Here is a 19,642-nt window from a genome sequence, read left to right on the forward strand (position 1 = left end):
TCGATATGACTACGAAAAAAAAATTGAGCAATTCGGAAAATTGTTTTACATGATAGCAATGGACCGAGGGAATCTTGTTGACTCAGCCTGTAGAATTGAAGCTAGTCAATTTCCACCAATTCCACCATTAGAAAAACTACTTGAATTGAGTGAATGAACAATTGGTTATCAGAATTATCAATCAATCAATCAGAATTTAGACATGTGTGCCATTGATTCTGTTAACAATCTTGAATCCTAACTGAGCTTTTGAAATGGTTCATAGACAAAGTTTACCTACTTACGATATTATCTCGATTCGGTATTAGTGATAAAATACTTGAATGGATAAATGGTTTCTTGCATAATCGAAAACAAAATGTTCGTCTTGAAACATTTCCATCAACAGATATCAGTATCGATACAGAAGTGCCTCAAGAAAGAGTGCTAGGACCACGAATTTTCATTTTATTCTTGAATTGTATTCAATTATATATAACGTTTATCAACGTTATCCAGCGTTGTTGAGGAAGTGTACCTTTTTTATTTGGAAAAGGAATGGGAATTAGGTTATTTCATGAAAAGTACCAAAAGTTCACTGTCAAAAAAGTTAGGGCAATTTTAAATAAATAATGACAGCGTACGCAGCGCCCTCTAGATGTTACATGAAAATTAATAAAAAATTATGATGTCCCACGTCAAAAAAAACCCGGGTACCGAATTTCATGCAAATATCTTATTTTTTGCAAGAGTTATTTTCAAAAAGCGAACAAAAAAATTCTATTTCAACACCCCGTATCTCCGAAACGAAGAATTTTCGGACACAAGTTCATATAGACTTTTTTTCTTAAAATTGTCTCAGGAATACGTCACTTGAATATTTTAACTTACTTATGTTACACCCTGTATACATACTAGCTGATCAGGTGAACTTCGTACCGCCCTATAGTTGTTGTGTTTTGTTGAGTTACTAGTTGAGCTATTTCTTTTGTATTGTGTTTGTGAAGCATCAAGTCGGGCCACATTAACTCGGCCAGTGTTGCCATCATGTTCATGAGCAAACAGTGGAAAATATATTCCAAGTACCTATATATACTACACACATTTATTCATATATATTAATGATTATTATAAAAATTAAATCAGTAGGTAGGTTTCAACTCTGAAATTGAAGAACAGTTACTCAATACCAAAAACAAATCTACTGTAAACGTGGCAATACTAAACGCGGCGCTCCTTTCGTTTGATTTCTTCTTCATCCACAGTGGATCGATTCTCAATATTCCGCAGTCTGATTTCATTATGCCTTTGTTGGGATAGATTCGAAAACTTAACGAATATGGCTGGCTTTGCTTCTATTAAAACATAACAAATATTCATGCGCCCATAATTACAAATGTCATACCCTCAATTATAATAAATTGATTGATATAGCCGTTAGTACGTGGAAGGAGATCATCATGAAAAATGAGAAATGAAACTTTCTTTGTTTATTACCTTACTTTTCTATAAAAGTGATAAAAAACATAGAAAGTTTCATTTCTCATTTTGCATAACCTCAAATGTCTGCGCGCACCATGACAACTGCCATAACCTAAAAAATCGCACGTCGTCAGTTCTTTGAATCATTGATTTTTTTCTCATGTTTCAAATGTTTCAATAGTAATTCTGCTATTTCGGGCATATCAAAAATCATGAACATTGATTAAGTCATACTTGGGATATAAATGGTGTAACTTATATAGGTTTGCGACCTAACTTCATATTTATTCTGCCACTTCGGACGGAAACAAATCCAAAGAATCAAAAATCATGAAAATTGGTCCTTGACTTTAACTAACATGATTTGGCGACTTTGTTTTAATGTTAGATTTGTATTTTAGTATACATAAATTGATAATGATCTGACTAAAGATCTATTTATCTATTTCATGATCTAGATATTCAATAATTTGTTTCTCTTGAATTTGTGAGATTTTGCTACAATCTATTACGAAATTAATGGAACTTCAAGATTTTTTGTCACCTGAAAGATGCCGAAAGACAGAAAATAAAATGTGTGTTAATCTGCTTAACTATCTGAATGTAACGTTTTTCTCTGATTTTAGGTACCTACTCATAGATAGAGAGTAGACAGAGGACAAGAAAGACTGACGTTATAGAGCTTTTGATATATGGATTTTTCCCAAATATTTTTGAAAAAGTTTTATCCAGTATTTAACCACAATATATATAAATTTTTGTTTCATATCGTGAAAAACTGAAAAACACGGAAAATTCCGGCCAGCCTCCATATTTTAAAACAAACCGCCAATGCTAAACATTTGCGCACGTCATTCGTAACCTCCAGAGACGTGTCAAGCCCGTGAAAAAAAAAAACGAAAAATCGCCCCTACGCAAAATTGTGGTGTCCGTGAAAAAAGCGCATCGCCAAACGAACTTGAACGCAAACAAGCAACAAAGTAATCTATGTATATATAAAATTTTATCACTCACCGTATGTTCGCTGATAATCTGGTTTGGTTGTCATATCGCCGTGTTATCAAACACTATCAACTGAACGTAACGAATGAACTTTTACATACACGCACACAGCACAGAACAGTCTTGTGGAAAGTTGGAGAGAGATCAGAAGTTTAGTGTGTTCTGAGCAGCGACGACTTAAGGCGCCCTGCAAGGGGGGGCGACACTCTGCTGTAACCGGTGGTGGGGGGAAACGCCTCGATTTTATTCGTGACGGCCGTGTCCATCTTAGTTCTCTTGGCTATTAATTCGGTTGGCTATTTTGGATGAGTGAGTTTTATTATTTTATTTTTGGACTAGTCCGTTACAGGCGGCTGCTTATATAACGTGTTAGGTTAGGTAATTAGCGTCTCCGAAACGACGTCGCAGATTGGCCCGAGGAATTTTATCTGCTCGCTTGCCTGGTCACAGGTTCTAGTAGACATGCAAAACTAGTTCAGCACGTAACAAGTGATAAGTTTTCATGGCATAAGTACTCAGAATCGGTATTGTCAGAATTTAGTCCAGTGCACGTATGCGTCCTGTTTGTAGGAAAGCAATTATGGGACAGGAAAAATTACATGAAATTCGCCACCGACTTAATTATTATATATAATATATTATATTTCATATTCCGTTTTTCAAGATCTTATAGTCAATAGAAACAAAACAAATCTTTTCAAAATTCTTGTTATATGTTTTTGATCCTTACAAGGATAATTTTCACGACGTTTCGGCAAAGTCTCATTTGTTATCTTCTGGTAATGTCTGGAGTTAGGACTTAGACATCACCAGGAGATGGTATATGAGACTTTGCCGGAACGTCATAAAATAATCCTTGTGTTCTGTGTTTTTTATTCTCGTAGGTATCATTTTCACAACGTTTCAGCAAAGTCTCATTTGCCATCTTCTGGTGATGTCTGAAGTTTTCAACCAGACTGTATATAAAGAATATCTCTACGAATAAATAAAATACAGCTAAAAACCGAATTTAGGTTTTTTCCAGAATGTCTCCGAAACAAAAAGTCGATTTTTCGCTATCACTTCATAATAACTAGGTACTCTATCCCAACTGGAATAGTCTAAATTCTTTTCACAATCACATTTTTTATTTATGAAGTAGAGTATTACTTAATTTTCAATCATGTGTACGCATGGGAAAATTTCCTTCTGGGTTTGGCAATTGAATTAGGCGAATTGTTTCTGTATTACTTCCAAGAGGCTCTGTACCCAGCTTGCTCTTACTAATATCACGATCCTGCACGCGTTGAAGAAAAAATGAAGCTTCAACAAATGTGGCTCCTCCACATTATTCAAAAAATGTTTAGAGGTGGTTAAATAGGAGGAAGTGTTGCATTTAAGAGGTCTCTTCGATTACCCGACTCAAGTCCTCCAGAATTTTGTGGAAACGCATTGCACTCAATTTAACTGATTGGATAACCTGCGAGGACGAGTCATTAATGTATGTTGCGGTACGTTTTCAGTGGTTCACCCTGTATATTAAAATCTGACAGGTTGTTTTGCAGAAATTTCTCAGATTATTTCGGGTTATTGTGCTGGTCTGAAATCATCATTTGATAAAAGCCAGCACCTGGGTAGTGATAATAGGAGCGAGAAAAGAGACCTCCACATGAATGAATTTATCTAATCAGAGTGTAGTACTACGTGTAATAAAAAACAGTCTCTCAGATTAGATTACGATAAGGTATCCGAAACAAATTGTCTACAACTCGTTCTCACTCATTTGTTTGTAAGTAGTAGAAGATGATATACCTCACAGGAATACACTGTTTAATATTCGTTGTGGTCAATTAAGTATACAGATTTTAGATTTTTTTATTTTTGACATTGTTTGTACATTAGATTTATGTTGCAAGTTGAGCATTTTTCTACGGGTTTAAGTCGTTTCTCGAGTGTTAGTGATCACTATAACCTTTTAGTAGAAACCTAAATTTTTATTTGAATTATGGGTTTTATTACATTTTACAACATTTCTTCCATAATTCAACGAGTATATGTCAAAAATTTCATTCAACAATGAAAAAAGTGTTATGAAAGTATACTCAGTGTCACTACATGTGACCTGTGACCTCAAAAATCCGTTGCGACCAGATTTTATTCAACATAAACTTATTGCCCAGTCACTTTACAACAGTATGTCACTTCACATCATCTTAGGCTAATAAAACCAATCCAACTGTAGAAGGAAACACTCTGTATGCAATAACTTTTCAGGTCTATATTATGCAGTAATTTTTTAAGGTGAAGTTTTTAGTTTACCCTTTACATAGTTCAGCAGATTTTCAAATTATGGGAGGTTGAATACCAAAAATTGCAAGAAACAATCACTCCTCTACAAAAAAAAGTATTTCAAAAAACGTTTTTGGGTATATTGTACAGTGAAACAGGAGTTGCAGTTTTGTGAACTGTTTGAATTTGAGGTTGTTGAATACATTTACGATGGATTTTCATATCAGCTGATTCATTCAAAAATTCTGAGTAATGTCCTGAAACATAATATTTGAACAGGTTAATAAATTCATTCAAAATTTGTAACAATTTCAAAAATATTTTTGTTTTCGATTCACTTTTTCTGACCTAAAAATATAGTCATAACAAATGCAGCAGTAAAGGGGTATAAATTTTATTCTCTCCTGGATTGACAATCTCACTAAATCAACTTTCAGTTATTTTTATATTTTCCCACTATTTTTTATACTTTGACGATAGTTCTACTTTCCAAGTAGGAGTATCCCCATAATATGATCTATACTCACATCTTATCGAGAAAGAGCTGGCTTATGATGAGCATTGAAAAATAGTGGACTCAAAACTGTACCTTGGGGTGTACCTACCATATTTCATAGTTTGCTAAAATCTTTCTATACACACATACTCAATCGACCACCGTGTGAATCGGTGGTTCAAGCCGCGAGGCCTACGATCGATTTTCACTTCCTATCGTCCAATCCGTGCTAGGAATCGCACTTCAAAATGTAAGACCACGTTAATTCTAAGGTCGCAGTAGTTTCTACTTTTGAGAGTTATCGTTCATATAAAGATCTTCTATAACGTCGATGAAGTTTTCATTCAACCAGTAGTAGATATTATTCGTTACATAGATTATTGCATCTTCCGTTGATTTGTTATGTCTTGTGAATATGAAGAGTTGAGTTTGTGTAAAAGAATATGACAAAATATAGATGTTACAACGAATATTTGAATGTTTGTGACTCCGGTTGATTATGGATATAATCAGTATTTTCCTTGAAATTGATGATCAAATTATTTAACATAACTGTCATCCACTCTGTAGTCCTTCCGAAGTCGGACAAGAAATCTTCAAAAAGTATATTTTCCTATTTCGCAAAACTGATATCGTTGAAAAAACAACACTTGAAATGTAAAATATGAAATATAAATGATTACAATGATTAAAAAACTGTCATTTGTTCAATTGCTCAGACCATAACTCATGAAATTGACGTCTCATCAAAGTATTAAATGTTTCTATTGAAAACACTTTCCACACTGCGTTTCGCTGACCAAGTTGGCATTCTCGGGACATGGTGGAAGTACCTACTCTTGTTAATGTGTCAACTGTCAGTCAACTGTCAGTTGACACGTCTAAGTACTCTTCTTGGCGTGTCAACTGTCAGTTGAAAGAAGAATACTTCGACCACTCCACTGAAGATGACTGCCGCAGTTGCAGTTGAAACGTTTGGATTTCAACCAAAGAAGACCACGGCAAAACCCGGAAGCCAATCAAAACATTGACGCCATCCGTGAAAACCAACATTCCTGTACAAATAAAATAACTTAATATCCAATTACGGAATATTCAATGTTACAATCGATACACATTGGATATATTCCACCGTTATATCGTTAAACAAATATGTATAAGAAAAATTGTGACTGCAAATACGAAAATAAAGTCATTATCTCTCAATTTACTTCTTATCAATAGCAGACACCATTCTCTTCTGCATGTTTTCAACTTCAAGTTTACTTGGATGAGTAATGTAATAAATCAACAATGAAATTACAATCTGTTTACAATGTTCAACAAAGATTAGAGATATTGATCTCTTTATGCGAGTTACAAGTACCACATCTCTGGAAGCTTATGGTCAATGGGTTTGGGTATAGAATGCTCACCGATGATTACCATAAATCTCAGTAGTCATTTGTCATTTGTTGGTTATTGTGAAAGAACAGAGTATTCTGAACAAACAAGTTGTTTTGATATTCGTTCAGTATACCTACGTGTCTAATTGAAAAACTCAACAGGCAAGGACCAGTCAAAAAATTTAGGTTGGGTTTTAGGTATTGAAAAAATATATAGATTCAATTATAAATGAATGGAAATGGCGTAAAGTTTGACCTCATAGGACAAACTATTCTATATAAAATTTGTATATGATAAAAAAATGAACAACTGTTATGCAAGGTATTTATAAATGAAAGTTTATGAGTGTATCTTTTTTCTGTTAAATAATCATAAATTTCTTGAAAATTTAATAACAAGTAGGTTGCGAGATACTTATAATGTTTCAAATTTTTTAAATTTTTTTCGTGGAATCCTTCTGGAAGGACACCTTTGAGTACCCACAGCCAAACCCAGCCCTAGCGAAGTTCGAAGCCTTTGGCAGAGAACTCGGCAGCCAATTCTCAATAAACTGCGTAGCCCAAAAACCGCCAATGACGTTCGAAAAGCCCTCTTGGGTTCTAAGAACTTTGCTGCTCCAGGCCCAGATGTGCTGAACACATACGTGTGAAAAAAATTACCAAGCAATCACCGCTGTTTGGTCGGAGTTTTCAATTTATGGTTGGACGGAGAGCAGCCGATTCCAGATTGGTATTATCCTTCCCAAAAGTGGAGATTTGTCGATTCCTAAGAATTTCACACCGATAACATCTTAAATTCGTGTTAAAAGCTTTTTGCGAACTTCTTATACATACGAATACTCACCGCAATTGACCAAGTATTCAAACGGATATTTTAGCAGAGAGTGTCGAAGAGAGGAGTAGAAAAGGTCAGATATGACTATATAAATACATTTTTTGAATGTTCCGTAAATATACTTAACTAGTTTTACCTGGAAATAAACAGATTCAATTATGGCGAATTATTCAATTCAGTTTGATCGTTCATAATATATTGAGAGTGTTTGAATTTGTTCATATCCATACTATTCAACAGGTTAAGTTTCTTTCTTTCTTCTGGAAATGGAGGGGCTTGAATTCATGATTGAACGCATATCCCTCTGTGATTAAATAAGTGGCATATGTGGAATTTATTTTTCCATCCTGGAAACTATTTTTGTGTTCCTTTATGCGGGTTTTGAACGTTCTTCCAGTTTGACCTATATAAAACACCGAACATGACCCACATTATAATTTATACACTTCCGATTCTTCTGGAACTAAACTTTTATCTCTGTTATTCTTAATGTGCAGTTATCGTTGATTTCGAAATCAATATTCAGACCTTTGTTGTGCAGAAAATCTGAAATATTTGTAGTGGGTTGGCCTAAGTAGAGGTTCTCTAACTTTTATCCTCTTCTTTTCGAATTGAGTAAACTTCCTTCAAAGCTTGGCTGTATAACTTTTTCAATAATGAAGAATGTATTAGACTGCATTGTTGATGGCTATTTGTTTTATTACGTTGGGTTCTTTATTGAAATTCGCCTCTGACAAGGGCATATTTATCAGTCTATGGATGATACTGTTGAAAGCTGCTAGTTTGTGCTGATACGGGTGGGTGGACGAATTATGAATGATAATATCTATATTTGCTGGTTTATAATAAAATGAAAAATCATGTTTGGTGTTAACTTTTCTCATTGTTAAGTCCAAAAAATTTATAGAGTCGTCCTTTTCCATCTCCATGGTGAATGTGATAGAAGGGTGGAGAGAACTGATGAAATTCAAAGACTTAGTCAACTGTCTGTTCGTTCCTGTGAAACATACCAGAATATCATCCACATATCTATACCAATACACGAAACTTCTTGCAAGTGGGTTACTGTCTATTTTTCTCTCCAAACCATCCATGGGTTTCCCATTATAGGACCTTTGCAGGATGAGTAAAATATTTCATTGAATTGACAAAGAAACCGTAAGCAAGTAACATTTCCTTCTTCACTACCGGATTTATATACCTTTCGTCCAATAAATTATCTACAAGAGTAATCGTTTCATTCGGAGGAATACTAGGAAACAAGATTCTTTACATCGAATGAATTCAATTTGGCATTATCAACATGGCATGAGCTTATCTTGCATTTGCTCGGATGCCTTGCGGTACCCGACCAAATAGTGAGATGATTTGAACAACTGATACCACTCTAGTGGACTCGCTACATCATAACATTTCGTTAGGCTAGAGTCCAAACAGGGTAGGTCACTTTCAGAAGGGGTGTATTTCAGAACGATTCCCTCGGTCCCCTTCTCTTCTGCATCTTACTATTGCCATTATTCGTTGCACTTAGAAGTACTCGAGGGTATAACTGTGGCACCCCCGGAAACCCGAGGCATAAGTTCACCCATTTGTTTTATAAGGATGATCTTAAACTTCATGCCTTTGGAAGCAATGATCTCCATTAGTCCTTGAGAGTGGTGGTAGAGTACACGCATGCTGTCGGCATGAAATTCGAGATTGACAAATGTGCAACCCTCCATCTCAAGAGAGGACAGTGCGAGACTACGAAGAGAATGTGCAACTCGTAGATAGAACATCCTGTACTATCTGGAAGCCAAAGTAACCTTTACTTACCTCAGGGTACAACGCCGCTACTAACAGCAGTGAAGAACTCTCTCCGCGGCAAGTATCAGCACAAACTCCGACAGATCTGATCATCGGAACTGTTGGGGAAGAACAGAGTCGCTGCTATGAATATGCTTGTCGTTACAATCTTACTCTACTCGTTTGGAGTAATGAAATGGGCCCGAGAGAAGCTGTGTCAAGTTGACGTATAGAACCGAAATATCATGCATCTCCATTAGAGTTTGCATCCCAATCGTCCGTTCCACGTTCGCATTTCCTCCGACAATAGTGAGATCCTGGAATGTTGAGATTGAAGTGTCTACATAACAGAACGGTACTGGATGGAACTTGTGAAGTCATCAGACGTTCGGATCCTCTTCTCTGCATGATCCGCGACCATAAGAGAAAAATAATTGGGGCATTTCTCTTTCAGGGCAGCTGCCCGAGCGTCTGATGAACTTGGTTCAGTTTTCGACACTGAACGAGGTGATCACAACGCCGTCACCAAGTTGGAACCCGTCTAGCTAAAGGCCCATATAAAAGTCGCATAGAGCACGTCATTCCTGAGCCAATACTAAGATAAGCCAATGCATGAGGTCTTCTTCGCTTTCCTCAGGTCGAGTGGGTTGAAGTCAGTAACTGATGGGTTCATCATGGACTGCCAGGATGGTGTCTTCAACAACTCAATCTACCGCAGTCGCGTGATGGGTATAGAGGTTCCTGACACCCTAATGCATTTGCTGTCAGCATGTACAGCATATGCTGCCTCAGCCCGAAGAGGCCTTCATTACCATCTAGAGCACTTTTATAGTATTGATGGGTCAATGTTGTTGTCCTACGCTCCTAGAGATATTGAACCCGTGTCCGTGGGTATGAAAAGTGCCGAATTTATTGGAGCTATTCATTCCCCACCCTCAGGCCCATAATAGGTAATAAGCCTGATGCAATTCTTCTCGACCATCAGAGCAAGTCGATTTTGGTTGTGGAGTTTTCAGCTCCATAATAATACCAAAAGTTTTAATTGACGTACTAATAATGAAATTACTACAAATCCGAATAAATGAAATGATACATGATATCTTCTACGAAGGCCAGATATAAATCGGACACCTGTATTTTGAAATCTCTGAACTGTGAACTTCTCATATTTCAATAAACGGGCCATATACAGCATCTAGATAGATAGTCATTTTATTTATTTTCCAACGGACAAAAACAGCAATTACAAGAAATGCTAAATTCTAGTATATGAGCACGCAACTACTGTACATGGAAAATATTTGAAAAAAACTATTATTAGGGCTCTTTATCAGCGCAACGGAACCCAAAACAATGATTTTCAGAATTTTGGTTGTGCGTTTGTGAGTGCTAATTTCAAAAATGGCTCAACCGATTCGGGCGCGATTTTCACTAATGCATTGTGGTAAAGTTTGTTTATTTCAATCGATTCATAAATGAAAAAACGTGTGCGTCTCGGGACGCCCGACAGAAGTGATAACTTAAACTAATCTAAAGCCCCCACAACTAGTACTTGTACTTCCCTACATCAGAGGATTGTTGCAAAGGATAAGACGAATTGGGTCCAGAACCTGCTTCAGATCTGGGAACACTATCTGTAGCAGCCTCACAAAAACTAAGCCACCAAACGCGGACTGCGATTTCAAGAATTGCATTTACCGGATACCCTGCGAGTGCGGAACATCATACATCGGTGAAACTAAGAGGCCATTGAAAGTTCGCATTGCCGAGCACAAGAAACACACACACCGAGGAGAAACCAGCAAATCAGGAGTAGCAGAACATGTTTGGAATCATCAACATAACATCAAGTGGGCTCAAGCTGAAATCATCCACAAGGAGAAACACTGGTTTAGGAGAAAATTCAAAGAAGCCGAATTTAGCCAAGCTATCGTAGAGATACGCAATATATGGAAACCTATAATCAAGCGGAATACGACCAATTCCCGTCAAACGGTTAACTCCCGCTAAAACTGATTGAGCGGAGAGAGGGAAGAAGGGATAGGTTAAAGCACTCGAGTGACCTATAAATAGTCAAACCTCGGAGGAATAAGTCCAGTTACCACCCAAAGACGATTGTGGATACTAACAAACTAAACGTCGTGAAATACCTAACTTGGCTTGGAATCTTTTGATTGCTGGTTAGATTTTTATAATACTGTCATCAGTACATATCTAACGCACACTTGACAATGATCGTCTGTCCGACGAGAGAGGAGGAGCCTGCCTTTCACTGACGTATGCATGAGAGAAAAAGAAGCCAGACAAACTGGTGCCGATATGCGTTAGGTAACGAAGCGATTTACCGTCCCATAAGAAGTTATAGCTTCAAAAATTATGTAACTTTGACTAATCACGTCAAGCATTTGTTGAAAAAAAATATGATGAACATGTTAACTGAAACTTTTGTTAACTATACGTATAGTTTGTAAATCGGAGATTGGCAAATTCATGGTAACTTTCTGCTGTTAGAAGATCTGAGAAAACCCTAAAACTGAAGTTCATACGAATGAAGTCGCGAATAATAGGTAAGTTTCAAATAAATTCATAACTCCATAGCTATTACTGTGTTGGTTTTCAATTTGGTTAATTTGGTCTAGATCGACATATATGAAATGGGATCTACATATGTCACATTTAACAGATTTCTATCACGTTTCAAATTATTGAAGGAAATTCTCGAAATCCCTCAGTTGAAAACAATTTACTATGGATTTATAGCATGGATCGATGTGAACGATAAACACCTTAACAGTCTGAACGTAATATACAAAAACATATCTTGAAAATTATTTATGGGGTTTTTTATATCAAACAGTTATTTTACTTGAAAATAATTTCCAAAATTCATGAGGCAAAAAAATCACTGAATAAACTTCAACACCCATATAGTACTAGGAACAAAGAACATATCACCTTGATACTAAGCTGTAAAAAATTAGTCGGTCAAAGGCATTGTAGATACATGGGCGCGAAAATTAGGAATTTGGTACCAGATAGGGTAAAAACCATGAGAAATGAAAATAAATTTAAAAAACAGATTTAAAACTAGTTGGAAAACTGTAATTATGATAAATTACGTGAAAACATCAACCAGTAAAATTCAGTAAAATTGAAACAACACAACAGTTGCCTGTTAACTTATGCCACCTATTTTCAACATTGACAGCTTAAATTTTTTTCCGTTCAATGTTATTCGTCTATTTTCTTTTTTCTTTTCTCTATTCAACTGTCTATGTACGAATTGATTCAATATTATGCCAGACTTGTTTTATGTTTACATCACCACGAATGAATTGAACTAATTTTGTATATTCAGCTCCATTTTCAATAGATTGATTACACCACACACAAGAAACTCTTTTGAAGTTTCTTCCGTGGTGCCCTGTTTATTTTTTTCTCAGTAATGTATTAGTAATAGGTTACATGAATTGTATAGATTGATTGAAATCAACTTTATTATTATTATTATTATTGTAGACCGAGCTGCAGTAGGCCAAAGTGAACCAAAACCAATTTATTTCTGGTTATCATAAGCATTTGACTAGAAAGTTAGATAAAAACTGTTAATCCGAGAAATATTTAAACATTTCTGCAGGTTTTGGAAAATTAGGGACTTATAGAAGGTAATTCCAAGTAAAAGTTTTTAAGTCGAATGAACAACACACCTATTCCACCTATTATTTCTATAATCCCAATTTCAAAACATGTTTACTAGAAATAAAACTTCAGGTAAGAAAAATTCTAAGAAATTAAGGGTTTATTGCTTCAGAGTGAGTCATCTTTGGAAAGTAGTACAATTGTTTGTAGAAGATTAATAATATACAGTATACCATAAAGGATAATTCTCAGAAATAAATCTTGAAGGTTCCTTAAAATATTTTACATTTCAGTATAAGAATTATCCCAAAATCAAAATAAGATAGCATGAATGGACTGCATTTCGCTAATACCGTAGCTTCCTACCGAGGAAGAAATATTTGTGAAAATTGTTATCAGGGATAAAATTACATACATTCACCAACCATATAAGAAAGCCCAACAGTTTCAATTACCTACTATAAGGCTTCTGAAACTAATTGAAGGGCGGTTTGTATTTTTGCACTAAAAGTTGAGTTTATCGGCATTTAATAGATAATTTAAATTCATTTAAAATACTAGAAAAGTGTGAATAGAAATGTTTCTGTTATATAAATTTGGGAATTTAGTTTGCACTAATTTAGTTCCACTATTTCAAAAGTAACTTATAAACAAAGTTATGTCATAGTAATTATGTAAATTTAAAAAGGTTACAATCTCTTTCAGAACTAAAAGTGATTGAAAATTAATATACACACGTCACAATGTTACAAGTATGATTATCAGCTTTTGCATGGTATCTATACAAAGCGAAAAAGTTAAGAAAACTTGATATCAGTCTACTCAAAAAAATCTAATAAACTATGAGCATTTCATATTTCACAATAAGTAAATTTTATATCCTAATTATGAATTTCAACCTCAAGTTGAGATTGTTGAGATGTTTCGTATGCTGGAAAATTCAAATTGCTAGATACCGAAGTTGAATTCAAGTAATCTAACTTCTCTTTTGGTTCCAATACAAATCTGCTCATGAACTATTAGTTATGAAGGGAATAGTATCTAGGTTTTTCATTGCTGTGGACAGTTTACAAAACCGCAACACGTGTTTTACTATATATGCAATAACTTCCTCAGGAATCCTGAACATAATCTACCTATCGGATCCAAGTTCGTGAATGAACTTTTTTGGAACATCAAACAACAAAATTAAAAAAACAACTTTGAATCAATAGAAAACATCATGTATAGGTCGCCGTATCAAAATTCCAGTCATAGTCACTGGCACTGCGGCTATATACTCATTGATACCTTTGAAATGAGGAATTGGTCCTTGGCAGACTGTTCTGGTTCCAGCATCAAGTCAAAAATGAAATGTTATTGTACATACTCTTAAAAATATCGAAGTTTTATTTCAATTAGTCAAATGGATGTATTTTAAACCATTATTGAATGCATAATTTCTCTTCATATTCTTGAAAACGAACTGGTAACATTTGAACAGCTCGAGCGATTTTCATGAAACATATCTAAAAATCACCCCGACAAAATTAACTATTAAATAAAAAACCGCATCAAAATCGGTCAACTATCATAGGAGCTACAGTGCCACATAAAGACGCACAGATATACAGATACACAAGTCAAACTTTCAACTTTATTGTTTTAATTTTGAAAAGCTTTTTTCAGCGGAAGCAGTATTTACAGATAAATTGACTAAATTTCTTTCTAACCATCCTCTAAAATATATTGAAGCATATAATTATGTTTTTGATGGATGAATTTGGAATCATTCGTAAGGATAAAAGTCATTGCTCTCACCTACTTACAGGACTGTGTGTGAATCTCAACAGTTTTTCAGTATTTGCTCTTCTGGATTTTTTTTCAATTTGTTCAAGACTTGTTAGAGAAAATCAAAATCGTTAAAGTGTTGATATAAATTTCGAATCCACAGTGCTTATTACAGAATCAATCATGGTATTAAAAAAATTTGCTCATACCGGCTTTTGGCAGACTATATAATACGTTGATCCTTGCATTCATAATCAAACATCTTTTTTTTTCGAATATACTTTCATTATTAAAATCTCTTAGTAAATCATAACTGCTTTTCTCAATAAACTGACGAGCGTCAGACAAACAATTTTCTATGCGGTTTATTGATATTCTTTGATCCAGTCACAAATAATAAAGATAAGACAAAGATGAGAATTTTTCAATTTCAAAACATAATGTAGTTTATCACAAAAATAAATATATTCACGAATTTATCATTCATATGCTTTCGTGGGCCGAAAAATGCAATTTTTTAGGTTGAGAAATTTCTAATGTATTAATTATAAAAAAATTATGGCGTGTCCTTCTGGATTTTTTAAAATTTATTTTCTGCTTTGCTTTCTGCTGGTGAAAAGTTCTTCTCAGACCTAAACCCATCTACTAGGACCCACTCCGGTTACGCCCGGGTGCAATTTGAAATATAATTTTATCGTGAGACGACAGTTCGAGTTCACGGCTTACAAATTGAATAAATTTGGGTAATTTTAGTCGTGGCTGCTCAAGTTTTATCATAACTTCCTTTGTTAAGGAATTTATTTATATTCAATTGTTTTTCCCACAGACGAAGTCTTTTTTAAATTTTTAAATACAGAATGTAACTAATTCACCCGCGTAGATCACGATCCCTTAGGAATAACTTGAAAAAAAGTATCCTTCTGTTACTTCTCGATATTTTAGCTTTATGATAATGAAATAACTCAGAAATAGGTTCAGTAATTTGACAGTCAAGTGATTATAGCTGCTCTATAGCTTCGCACAATAATTGCTTGCACTAAAATTTTATGTAGTGACCATTTTCAACTCTGCAAACCTTTATATTTTGATAAGTATGTTTTTTTTCTTTTCACGATTTGTCTAATCCTCTTCCCGACCAATCCATCATTAAAATATTTATTGATCACCAAATACGTCACCGAAAATCATGTACTATGTGGATGAACAAACTTTGTATTAGTTCCGTTAGCATGGTGAAAACAATATATTAGTGAATTGAAAAGAAAGTCGTCACTAACGTTTTTTACCGAGAGAACCTTCCTCCTAGTTCTTAGTACGCCACTGGTCAATATTTTTTTCAACATTCCTGCGATTGTAAACAGATTTTAAAATTTGAAATTGAAGAGGAAAATCCCTAATCACAATATACCAAATTTGTATACTCTTGATATTGTGTTTATTGTTAATAATATTCGTTTCTATTTCAAAATTAAGTTATTTTTCAGTGTGAATGCAGGAATTTTGTTATTGCTATTCACAGTTTCAGTTTCAATTATTTGTACTCCTCTCTCTCTCCCTCTCTCTCTCTCTGTCGCGTACAGAATGATTAACTGAAATGAGTGATAACAATAATGAGATGTGGAACAGACTGAGATAATTGTTCGTGAAGACCCCCTTTTCTCGGAGAACCAAAGTGAACAAATGCCTTCCCAGAGAATATATAAAAACCAGAAAAAGTAGATTTTAAAAAGAATTTTGCGTAAAAGATTAAATTTATTGTAATGTAGGCTTTTTGGACATTTAACAATAACAGATATCGCACACAACCTCAATACCTACGTCACTGCCCCTCAGATAGACAGTATATTGGTCAAATTTAAGGCTAAAACGAAGTCATGTAATTCTGTTTTTTTTTTTTTAATTACCGGAATAGTTTTTGCAAAATTACTAACATTCCTCAATAATAATACTCTGAATAAACATATTTAGGACACTAAAATATGCGTATTTCAGAAATAAACTTTTCTGTCTTTTGACCTCGTGAAAATCCTACTATGAATTTATTTTCAGTCAACGTGTTCTGATGTGGCGTAGGTGGCTCATTTGAATGAAAACCGTTCACTTCCACCGTTTCAAATATACTCCATATCGCAAACACATAACAACATAACGCTCTAGATAAAGCTGACCTACATTTATGTAGGTACAATATGGAAATATACCCAATCATTGATGTTTTTCACATACGCTAGACTCTAGTGATGAAAGCAAAGTAGATGATAAAGAAGGTTCATATTGAGGTATTATAATAGAAAACATTTCACTTTTATATCATTTCCTGGTGACGATTTCATGGGAGAGCTTTTCAATTTACCAGAAATGCACCTAATACAAAAAATAAATTTCAAGAGGTTTATAAACAACCATTACAATATAGATGAATATCACAGGTGTACCACAGGGATGGCGTTTGAGATCTGTATTTTTCAACTTCGTCCCACCAGGCTCGCTTTTTGTACTGATAAGGGAATGAAGTTAATACAACTACAGTGGAGGATTTTATAGGTTAGCCACATCAGGAGATGAAAATATGATCACTAGATGAAAAGGACATCAAAGTTTAAAACTCTTCATTTCCTGATGATGTCAACTTGGATAGCGTAGCGCACGTCGACAGACAGTGTATTTGTTCTGGTATGGAAAAAGCGTTTTCTTCGAAGTGGGTGAGCCAAATAAGGCCAAAAGTCCTCACTATTCAAACTGGAAAGACTTCACATACCACATCGCTTTTTGTGTCTTGTTTATCAACCAATTATGTCTTCAGAATTAAACGTGATCTAGTTTCGCACTAACCAGTGTTTGTGCCTCGTATGTTTGGATTGATTCTTACTGGGATTTACTCAAAAATGATTTTTTCTCAGGGGTATCCTAATGAGGTTACCTACTGTTCAGGGGTCTAAACAAGGGTCAGAGGTCCAACTGAGACCGATTTCCTGAATTCCATGATTACCTACAATGGATAATGAATTTCTGTCAGAGCTGCCATTTTGATGAAGTATGGGATTTCCTACTCCTAGGAAAACTCGTAATAAAATGGGTCGTCCATCTACACTCAAACTACGCCGAAGGATTTTCATATTGGCACACATTGGTTTGCCACTGACACCTGAAGTTTTGAGAAGATCTGTATTCACTTATTGTGAATCCCAGGAATTGAACATCCGCTTCCTACAGAAAAACTAATGACTAGTGGGAAGTTGTTTCTCTTTCGTTTCGAAACGTCATCAAAAGGAAAGCATAACAAATTGAGGATATACCTAATATGCAAAAACTTGCAGACGCTTTATATAAACAGCCTCAAGTATGGACTAAAAGAAGAATTCCTAATGTTCACATGATAGTTGAAGAAAATTCTGAAAATATTACAATTATTTTAGTGGGAATGCCATTGGACAAGTGATTTCGCCAATGATTTTAATGAAGGGTAAAAGAGGAAAGCCAGAATGGTCTGAGAATTTACCTCCTGGATACGTTATCAAGGTGACTAAAAAAAAGAAGCATGAATACCGAAAATTTCATCAAATAATTGGATAGGTAATATTTCTGATAATAAGTTTATGTGTGTCGAAATGTAGGGTGTCCCCAGAGGCTCTAATAAACTCAAGACATCGCCAGAACACTTAGTGACAACGACTACCGTCAAACTTAAACCAGTCCGTTTCGTTTTTGACCAATGCGTAATAATGACCAGATTCGACGCCTGAACCATAGTGAACAATGACTGCATGAAGATTTTAATAGTGGTCTGCTAGATTGAAGTATTTATCTATTACGAACCTTCGTAAGAGTTTGGTGCTTCCGTCAGAGGTTGTGTCATGTTTGAAAATCATCACTGTTATTATTAGATTGATTGGTGCCTGAGTTATTGTTGTTTTCTTATAATAGTCAGTTAGCAAACTAACTGACTAACTGTATTGCGCATATTTCGCAATACAGTTGATCATCACCCATTAAAAGTTCCATTTTCAGATGATTTAACAATAAGCTTTGCACGGACTGGTTATTAGACATAGTAGGAAACGCTAGTTGTAGTTCCAGAAAATCACATACGTTTTTGCTACCTATTGAACATTTACTACTAAGTAAACAAGTGAGGATTTTTCCAGCGAAATATCTACAAACACAAGACGAGATAGACTGTACGGAATCATTCAATCCAGAGCGGTCAGGAGTATTGATTCTGCTATTTTTTTGCTCACGAAGAGTATTCAACAAGAACCCTGAGAGTTCGTAACAATCCTCTTGTCCTAACGAGTATATAGTGGTCTTCAAAGACTCCAGGAAATTGGTTGGAGGGAAATATGATACATTCTTACGAAACTGCAGTTGCATAAACAATTTTTTGGTGATCAAGTAGAAAACATTCTCGTTCATCGTTAAAACCTCGTTCCTGAAATTATTCGTCATGAACAACACTTGTAAAATACTATTCATGTAGCAAGTGTTTCCTGAATTATCTAATGCTGCCAATTTTCAATGGAGTATCCTCCCGTTTAGAGTCCGCGAAAAAATATAATTGTTTTATATTGCAATAGTTATAAAAAATTATTACAATGTGTTAAAACAACGATAAAAATAAAATAAATAAATATTGTCCAGCAATACTCATCAATTGCAACCAATAGACAAATATGTATTTGGACCATTGGAGACCTATTGGGACGATAAAGTTTTGTCACAAGTAGAGCCTTCACCTGGTGAATCACCTAACTCGGATTTTTTTTTGGATTAAAATTCCTCACATCAAGATTGAGAAGAAAAAATTATTCATTACTGAAAAAATTAGTCCTCGAAAGAAATCACGGAATTACAGAACCTAGAAAGTGGAGAAGTCTTCAAAAACAAAAATAAGCAAATGATTAAGGAAAAAAGAATGATGAACCAAACAAAAAACAAAAGGTATATGAAACCCGGTATTTCCATTCATCTGAAGAAGACAAGAGTAGCTGATTGGAGACTTTG

The 19,642-nt window shown here is 34.9% G+C and overlaps 1 protein-coding gene and 1 long non-coding RNA gene across 4 annotated transcripts in view; one reads left to right on the forward strand and one right to left on the reverse strand.

Annotated features, from left to right (window-relative positions):
- Positions 1-2,614, reverse strand: part of LOC111503282 (uncharacterized) — a 142,664-nt gene extending 140,050 nt beyond the window's left edge. For both annotated transcript variants that reach the window (XM_023157553.2, XM_023157551.2), the window contains exon 1: positions 2,476-2,614. In XM_023157553.2, the coding sequence (XP_023013321.1) occupies positions 2,476-2,509 (34 nt within the window). In that variant the 5' untranslated portion in view covers positions 2,510-2,614. The remainder of the gene's footprint in view (positions 1-2,475) is intronic.
- The window catches only part of LOC141486424 (uncharacterized), a 186,191-nt gene that overhangs the window by 136,102 nt on the left and 30,447 nt on the right, over positions 1-19,642 (forward strand). The gene's annotated exons all lie outside the window — the stretch shown is intronic.

This window comes from Leptinotarsa decemlineata, unplaced genomic scaffold (assembly GCF_025532065.1).
Source record: "Leptinotarsa decemlineata unplaced genomic scaffold, Ldec_3_MD MMD2_tig00026354_RagTag_RagTag, whole genome shotgun sequence".
In the NCBI taxonomy this organism is placed as follows: Eukaryota; Metazoa; Arthropoda; class Insecta; order Coleoptera; family Chrysomelidae; genus Leptinotarsa; species Leptinotarsa decemlineata.